Source organism: Moschus berezovskii, chromosome 21, assembly GCF_049115385.1.
Source record: "Moschus berezovskii isolate FMDL1 chromosome 21, NW_MosBer_1.0, whole genome shotgun sequence".
NCBI classification, from domain to species: domain Eukaryota; kingdom Metazoa; phylum Chordata; class Mammalia; order Artiodactyla; family Moschidae; genus Moschus; species Moschus berezovskii.
The window spans coordinates 48,363,972-48,373,077 of NC_142480.1; the positions used below are offsets into that span (position 1 = coordinate 48,363,972).

Sequence of the window (9,106 nt, forward strand, 5' to 3'; positions counted from 1 at the left end):
AGATTAAATCTCAGCTGCACAGAAAGGAAGAAGCTGCCCTTCAGATTAGTGACATATACACCCTCCAGGTCACAGGGACTTTAGTCCCTTCTATCATAAGTTTGCTAGCCTCTTGAATCTGGCCCCAAAGTTGCTCTGAGTTGCCCATTCCGCCCAGTCTGTTTCACTCCAGCTTGAGGATCTTGTCTTCTGTTGCCTCCTCCACAGATGCCCCACCTGTGCCCCCAATGCAGCTCCCCCTCACCCAGTGTGATGTGAAAGTCCTTTGTGTCCAGAACTAGGACTGACTGGGGATAGGGCACCATGGAGTCCTCCGACCCCTGCCCAGTGAGTCCCCCCCATTCCCCTTCAGCCTCCCAGCTTGGGCTGGGGCAGTGGGGGACCAGGGAGGAGAGGACCACAGTATCCCCAACACCTCAGTGCCAGTGGGTGAAGATCCGAGACTCTGACCGTATAGAGCAGGGACGGGTCGACCTGTAGGAAGTGTAGGCCTTCTTGACTGGCAAAGGTAAAAGGCTGGACTTTCTGCCATCGTGGATTGGCTGATGGATTGGGTTTCCCAGGTGGGGCTAGTGGTAAAGAACCCACCTGCCAATGCAGGAGACCTAAGAGGCTTGGGTTGGATTCCTGGGTCAAGATCTCCTGGAGGAGGGCATGGCAACCCACTCCAGTATTCTTGCCTGAAGAATCCCCACGGACAGAGGAGTCTAGTGGGCTACAGTCTTCAGGGTCGCAAAGAGTTGGACACTGAAGCAACTGAGTACACATGTAAGGTTTCCCAGCCATTTTTTCATTCCCTCAACCAATATTGAAATCTATGTTAGGGGAATTCCCTGGAGGTACAGTGGTTAGGACTCCGTGCTTCCACTGAAGGGGATATGAGTTCAGTCCCTGGTCATGGAACCAAAATAAAATACCACTTGCCACTCAGCAAAAAAAAATCTACGTCCGGTTGGAACTACAGCAACGAACACAGATAGGTCTCCGGCCCTTATGGGATCTACTTGCTAATGGGGCAAGGAAGGTGATGACAAATAATAATTGCTGCTGCTGCTGCTAAGTCGCATCAGTCATGTCCGACTCTGTGCAACCCCATAGACGGCAGCCCACAAGGCTCCTCTGTCCCTGGGATTCTCCAGACAAGAATACTGGAGTGCGTTGCCATTTCCTTCTCCAATGCGTGAAAGTGAAAAGTGGAAGTGAAGTTGCTCAGTTGTGTCCAACTCTTCATGACACCATGGACTGTAGCCTACCAGGCTCCTCCATCCATGGGACTTTCCAGGCAAGAGTACTGGAATGGGTTGCCATTGCCTTCTCCAATACATTACTGCTGCTGCTGCTAAGTCGCTTCAGTTGTGTCCAACTCTGTGCGACCCCACAGACAGCAGCCCACCAGGCTCCCCCGTCCCTGGGATTCTCCAGGCAAGAACACTGGAGTGGGTTGCCATTTCCTTCTCCAATGCATGAAAGCGAAAGTGAAGTCGCTCAGTCGTGTCTGATTCTTAGCGATCCCATGGACTGCATTACTAATACATTTCAAATACTGGGAAAAATTAAACAGGGGTATGCTGATAGCTAGACCATGAAGGGAGTTGTTTTAGACTAGGGTGATTAGGGAAGGCCTATGAAAGTAACATTTGACCTGAGACCTGAATGGTAAGGACCCAGCCAAATGAAAATCTGGTGACAGCGAACTGGTAAATGCAAAAGCCTAAGATTAGCATTTACAATGGAGAACAAAAGATTTAAGCTAGGGAGTGAGGTAAATTGAAAACGTATCTAAGCTAGTAATAAAAGCTTCTATTTTTTTCATAATCCCCTGGGGAAAGGGCATAGTCAAATGATGTGCAGGAGTTAGAAACGCCTGTTTAAGCAGTCAAATAGCATCTTGCTGCTCGAAGGTTCTCATGGCAAATTACTTTTTAAAATCATAAAAATACTTACGTTTGTAAATTACTTGGAAGTAACAGAGTAGTGACAAGGGCCTTGTGTATCCACTGCTCTATTACCAGAAGCTGGATTCCCTAACTGACTGGCATGTGATAGGGCCTTGCCCACTTATACCGAGTGAATGCTCCAGTTAACAGCAATCAGTGATATTATAATTGCTATTAATGACATCTGAAATAGCAACAAGGTACACGAACAGACTATCAATGACAAAGTTGGGATATCTACGTCTTCATTAGAAAAACATTCTGCATACATTTAAATTCTGACTAGCCTATTTTTGCTGGTAAATTGTTAAAGTGAGACATTGCTGAGAACCATCACTGGACTCTTAGGTTGCCTGAATATGTCTCTGTCTTTTGATAATCACTTTCTGATTATATTCATCAAATATTTCTAAAAGAATCAGTGAATTAACAGAAATCATGCCAGGCAATGCTGGATTCCAGGAATTTAAGAAGACTTAAGAGTGAGACCTGGGTTCAAGCCCCAGTGCTGTGCTGTCACTCACTCACAGCTCCATGGCTTTGGGTATATCCAAAAACCCTTGATACCAAATTTGTAAAAGTGATCTATTATCTGTTCTTGTGTAGATCACAAGAGCCTTGTAAAAATCTGATAAAAACTGTAAAATAAGATTCTATTTAAGCTTTTGGAAGTGGCTGGAGATTATGTCGAGAGCCTGTAAAGCCTGTGCCTGCCCTGTATTTTCTGTGTTTGGACAGACCCCCACACCCGGATCTTCTTCAGGGCCCCAGCAACTGTAAGAGCGACTTTAGACTTATAGTGTTTAGGGTGTTTAAGGGAGGCCTAATGTCCAGTTTTTAAGTGTCAAAGTCTGTAACTAAGCAGGGCTGATCAGCACAGAGCCCTTTGCTGGTGATACTTTTGGCCACATTTCTCTCCCAACATTTAGAGGCTCTGTTTTTCTTCCCTTCCCAGGTAAACAAACCCTCCCAATCCCACAGAGCACCAATCAAAACAGACTGCTTCATTTTGCTTTATTTTGCACATAATGAGGACAACCAATTGATTAAGCAGTTCCAGAATTGTTAAGTGTTCATTAATCAAGAAGTAAATGAGGTGAGAAGACAAACTTAACCTCCTCCCAAATATACTGCAAATATCACAGAAACTTGTAACAACACATGCAATACAGGTTTTTCAACACACAGACAGCCCAAGGGAAAAGGGTGAATCCTGAAGATGCATGTGGGTCAGAGCAGGGGTTGTGCTCCAGGAGGCTGGATTCTACCTGGCGGGTCACTGCCCTGCTCCCAGACACATCCGCCCTGTGACGTCCTCTGCCCTTTGTCAGATTCAAACCTTTCATCCCACATTCCAGGCTCATCATTCCCCGCCACTTCCAAGGTGGAAATCCGCACACAGAAATCCAGGCAGAACCATATATACTCGCCCAGCTGTGTGTCACAGGGCACATCTCTGGCTCAGATTCTGTACAGGAAGTTCCCATTACTGTCAAAGAACTCTCGTCCCCTCTGCACGACTCTGTTGCTGAAGATCTGGTCACCTGCCTCCCCTGCCTTCAGCTCTTCCAGCCTCTTGTCACTGGGTAATCCATCATTGTCAATTCCTCTGGCGCCCCTACAAGTGCCGGTAGGGTGACCTACAGCAACAGGCACAAAGTTCTTCCCCTCCTCCAGGCCCTGGACTCCTTCATTCCTTTCCGTCTGTCTCGTTTGTATATTTGTACTCTGACTGTTCAATTCAATCGCTTTCAAAGCTATGCTGTGACCATGGCTTTTGGATGAGGCTTCATCCCCAGGCATCAGCAAAGAACCTGATACAGACTGGCCTGCAGAAAGCGGTTTGGAGGAATCTCCAGACCCTGGGAGCTCCAGAAGTGAACGGGCCAGTCCGATTTTCTTAAGGACTTTTTGATCCTGCTTCAGTTTCTGTTCCAATGTAGGTACGAACTTGCTTTTTAAAACCCTTCGGATCACATCGGTGCTGACATCAAAGCCTTCAGCCAATCTGGGAACTGACCAAGACTCTGCAAATTCCCTGTGTAAATACCTATGAAAAAAAGAAGCAGATTTTCCATCTGTGAAGACATCTCCTATCAGAACAGTTAACAGATTCTCTACCAGTGATAAATACATGAAAAGAAGAAGGTTTGGAAAAACTGCAAATGCAGTCTCTGGCTTGCACCACTAAATGTCTACAGCCAATTCTGTGCTTACAGCAACACCCAACTACTTTTAGTCATTTAATGTCAACTGGATTCCTCTCGCTGCATGACGGGCCCCAGTAAGATCCAGGGGATGCAAGACAGTCTTTCCCTTCAAAGAACATACAATCCAGACATGCCTGACAGTGCAGTGATGAAGACTCCATGCTTCCAATGCAGGGAGCTGGAAGACCCAATGCAGGCAGGTTTGACCCCTGGTTAGGAAGATCCTGCATGCCCCACTATGCAGCTAAAAAAACAAAACGAAAAAGACTGCTGTGTTGAATGAATAATAAATTGATTATTAAATTGACTATTAATAATTTGATTATTGATTGTATAATAAATATCCAGCCCAGGGCCTATCCCTAAATAAGACACTCATTAAAAAAAAGAAAAAAAAAAAAACACATACAATCTGATGATGGAGATAAATGTATTAACACCCAGCAAAACCCGCAACACTATGAGAAGAATCTCAGCAGAGGATGATATGAGAGAACCAGGGAGGGAGAGGTAGGGACAGGCTAGCACCACACCTGTGGAGCAGCCTAAGAGTTCTTCAGAAAGTCCACCCTAGAGCTGGCCTGAAAACATGAGCAGTTTTAACAAGCTGGGAGAAGGGAGGAGAACAGGGGGTCAAAGGAACTGATGGCAGAGCAGGCAGCAGGTGAAATACAAAGAAGCACATCACCTTTGTTGGGAAGAGTTCTATCTGTGTAACAGTGGGAGAAGGAGCAAGACCATGTCTTGCTTAGGGATTCTGGAGTTTATCTCAGAGCAACAGTGAAGAAAGAAAGAATTTTAAGCAGCAGAATGCCATAAGCACATTTTCATCTTGAAGCTCAATCCAATGATAGTGAAACAGGGTGCAGTCATCAATTAGTTTCCTTGAACTATAATCTGTATATTAATGAACGATAACCTGTAACTTGCTTTCACTGACCAGGCATGCTCTAACTGTTCCTGCAAAGTGCATACCCTCCCAGCTTCACAGCCTAGACAGTATCTCACATGATTCCTTTAACTGCCCCCTGTAGACAACACTTCTGAGCAGGGGTCAGTGTAGTGACAGTTGCTTAAGTTGTTGTTCAGGCCATGGGGCTAGTTTTGCCCAGCTCAAGCCAGTGGAGACTGGAGACCCCTGACTATTCAACTGAGTCTGCACACGTGTCCGATGAATGCCCTTTCATCGTCAAGGGCCAGAATCTCCACCCTGAGATCATGCTAATGCTGCCCATCATTTTCTGAACACACATCCCAGGAAGAACCATGTAACTCAGATAACACCGTGCAGAGCTCCAATTACTTAAACTTTTTCTAACCTTCAATAACCTTTCCTGAAACTTCAAACCACCCTGCTTCTTTTTAATATCTATTTATTGACTGCCCTGAGTCTTAGTTGTGGCATGCAGAATCTAGTTCCCCAACCAGGAACTGGACCCAGGTCCTCTGCATTGGGAGCGTGGAGTCTTAGCCACTGGACCACCAGGAAGTCCCCCACGCTGTTTCTTTACCCCATAAATATTCTAAGCCTCTCCTTCAAGGATGCAGATTTGAGATTTGTTCTCCTGTCTCCTTGCTTGGCTGCCTGTGAATAAACCCTTTCTCTGCTGCAGACCTCAAGGTTTCAGCACTGGCTTGCTGTGCATCAGGTAAACAAAAGTGGTTCAGCTACCTGGTTCAGTAACAGTAAATTTTGGCACAAGACCAGAGGTGGAAAGATCAGGCAAGAGGCTGTCAGGAATTCAGGCAGGCTGAACTCAGGCAGGGGCAATGAGAGCAGAAGAGGAGAGAGACTTGAGAAATACTTTAAGAAGGCCAAATAGGTGTACTTGGTGAGGAAATAAATACTGGGTTAAGAAATAGGTTGAGAGTCAGTATTTTTTGAGTAGGTGGTTGGTGGGAACATTCAGGGATATAGCAAAAATAGAAGAATGAAATTATCAGGGAACAATGATGAATTCTATTTTGTACATGTTGAGTTTGAGGAACTTGTGCGACAGCCAAACAGCAATGTCTAGTGCACAACTAACTACAGAGTTCAGAAGAACATGGCCTGGACATGAGAGAACTGGAAGTCATAAGCCAAGAGCAGGAGTGGTTGAAGCCACCTGGCATCAGGCAGGGAAATATGCAGAATGCCATAAAAGACCCAGGGCACAAGTGTAAAAATCTACAATACTTAAGTTATCGGAGGATGGGAAGCCCAGAGACGAAACAGAAAACCTGTTCTACAAATAGAGGTGAGTGGTCCCCTGGGTCAAGACCATGTCTCGCTTAGGGATTCTGGAGTTTATCTCAGAACAACAGTGAACCAACGAAGAATTTTAAGCAGCAGAATGCCATGAGCAAATTTTCATTGCTCAAAATTTTGAAGCTCAACCCAGTGATAGTGAAACAGGGTGCAGTCACCAATTAGATTCCTTGAACTATAGTCTACATATTAATGAACAATAACAACCTGTAAGGGTCAAGGGAGAATTTCAAGAATGCAGCAAGGTCAAATGCTGAGAAGTATTAGACAAGCTAAAGTGTAGAGAGGCAGTTATGCCTAGCACTGAGGAAGTCACTGGTATATTTGTGAGCTGTTTCATTGTCATGATGAAACAAACAAACAAAAATGAGAACAGGGAGCCAGGAGGGAACTAAAGGAGGAGGGAGTGTAGAGTAAACTTGACAGCTGGGTTTCCTTTTTTTTTTGTAATCCAAGTGACTGATTTAAGCTTCGCTTGCCAAGGCACACACTTTGAAGATGGCTGTCTTCAATAAACACACTGCCAGCCACACAACTAGATAAAAAACCGGGCTACAAACACCCCACTGAGGCACCTTTGTTTTAGAGATCATGGTTGACTTCAATAACTAACCACTTGGGCCACTTGCTTTTTCTCTTCCTGTGCTTTAAATTCCCATTGAATTCACCAATAAAGAGTGAGCCCTCAAAACCCTACCCACCTCCCCCCCCCCAAAAAAAATCTCAGACCCCAGCGCTCAACCCCAGTAAAAGTAGGACTCCAGGCCCTTGCAACTCTCTCTACCCATAGCCTTGCTGTGTGGCCTCAGGTGGGCTGTGTAATTTTCAGGTCCTGTAAGTAATAAACTTCCACCCACCCCCAGCCGAAGTTGAGGTCATTGAAGGGCATGTTGTAATCTTAAGACACAACAGCTGGTCCAGCCACAGCACTGGTTGATAGACTCAGCCCAGCACACAAAAGGGACAAATTAAAGTTGACAGAAAAAGGTCCCTGAGGAATTAGGTAGGAATTTGACCTGGAGCACCCAGAGGACTGGTCCTAGACAAGTGAAGGACTGCCACTTCCCCAGTGATATGACTAGAGTACAAGACTGAGAGTAGAAGGTAAGGAGGAGTCCAAGAAGCTTTAATAACTTTTTACAGCTAATGGCCTGATTTTTCTCTGAAATAAAAAGATTATTTAATGATCCCCAAAGGGGAGGTGACACGTAAGGAGATGGAAGGGTTAAAAATGCTGGCATTCAAGACAAGAGAGGAAGCTGACAGAAGAGAGTTATTGTAGGCGCATAAAGTCTTGCTCATCTCTATAAAACACCCTTATTCTAAGTCTCAACCCCAGAATTATTCTGGGGAGAATGAAAAATGGAACATGACCTTTGGAAGACTATTTAGCAATATTTATCAAAATGCAAATTCATTTACTTTTGGCTTCAACAACCTACTTCTGGGAATGTGTCTTACTTCTGGGAATGTGTCTAATGCTCTGGAAGATAAGTACACTGATGGGCACACAAGGGCATGCACTAGAGCACTATCTGTTACAGCGAGTGAGTGGGAACAATTCAAGTGTCCACCATAAAAGACCAGTAAACATAACCTACAACTTACTAAGCATCTACAAAAAAGAATGAGGAGCTCTCTCTTGGAGAGTTGAAAGATCTTCGGAATATATGAAGAGAACAAAGTGTAGAAAAGTTATTTATAAATTCTGTTTGAGACTACAAAAGTGAAAATAAAATTCTACATTCATATAAACTTGCTTGTATGTGCAGAAGAAAACCTAGATAGTGACACAAGAAAACTACTGAAAACACTATCCATAGGAGACTAGGAGGGTTAACGCTTCTCAACACATATGCAGTTACACTATTTTAATTTTGAGCCATATGTAATGTACTATGTATTCAAAACAAAAATCTTAATAGTCTTACCGGATCTGCTCCATGGCTTCCCACGTCAGGGTCCTGGGCGGGGCACCTGACGCCTCCATTTGCCTCCGAATTTTCTGGAACCGGATGGCTTTTTTCTGTCGTTTCAGGGCGCTGGGGGAGAGAACCAATGGCAGAAACCATGCCTAGACGCTAGATGGGTGGTTTAAGAGCCCTGGGGTCAGTCACAGAGCGTCCAGCGCACTTCACTTTGCAAACACTACCTGGCCATGTCGGCCAGCCAGAACACCGCCCCAGAAGTCTAACACCAAGAACAGCCCATAAGCTGTTGCTGAATTCTTTAGTCGGGTGATGAAATACGTCCTTGGTGAAAGGACCTGTGGTCCCAAAGGATCGAACACCTGCCCCTGCGCCCCTAAAAACGGGTGAGAAGGGCTGCTGCTGGACGCCCAGCGCCAAACGGGCGCGGACAAGGGCGCCCAGACCGAGGCCCTGCTTCAGGCTGAGGGCCCGGGAAGGAGCCGGTACCTCTCCACCTCCTGCAGTTCTCGCTCCTCCGGTTCCCAGTCGAAATCGGGGTCGGGTTCTCGGCTGATAGAGCCCGGGATGGTCACCCCCCGGGTAGCAAACCCACAGCGAGCGACCGCTGCGCAGACACGCCCGCCCAGCAAAACGTTCAGGGAAAACGCCATGTTTACAAAAAGCCCCTACAGGACCCGCGGAGTGGCAACACCGGAAGCCAGGGACAGAACCGGAAGTACGCGGTGGGCGGAACCTGGGAGAGGTCGCGGTTCTTTCCGGCTTCAGGCTGAGGGCGTG

The 9,106-nt window shown here is 45.9% G+C and overlaps 1 protein-coding gene across 1 annotated transcript; it reads right to left on the reverse strand.

The window, feature by feature from the left end:
- Window positions 1-2,934: 2,934 nt before the first annotated feature.
- Window positions 2,935-8,997, reverse strand: NGRN (neugrin, neurite outgrowth associated). The gene is made up of 3 exons (XM_055417837.2): window positions 8,816-8,997; window positions 8,330-8,440; window positions 2,935-3,987 (listed from the first exon to the last, which is right to left on the reverse strand). Exons 1-3 carry the CDS (start codon window positions 8,977-8,979, stop codon window positions 3,399-3,401), a joined length of 864 nt encoding a protein of 287 aa, XP_055273812.2. The 5' UTR covers window positions 8,980-8,997; the 3' UTR covers window positions 2,935-3,398.
- Window positions 8,998-9,106: the final 109 nt, after the last annotated feature.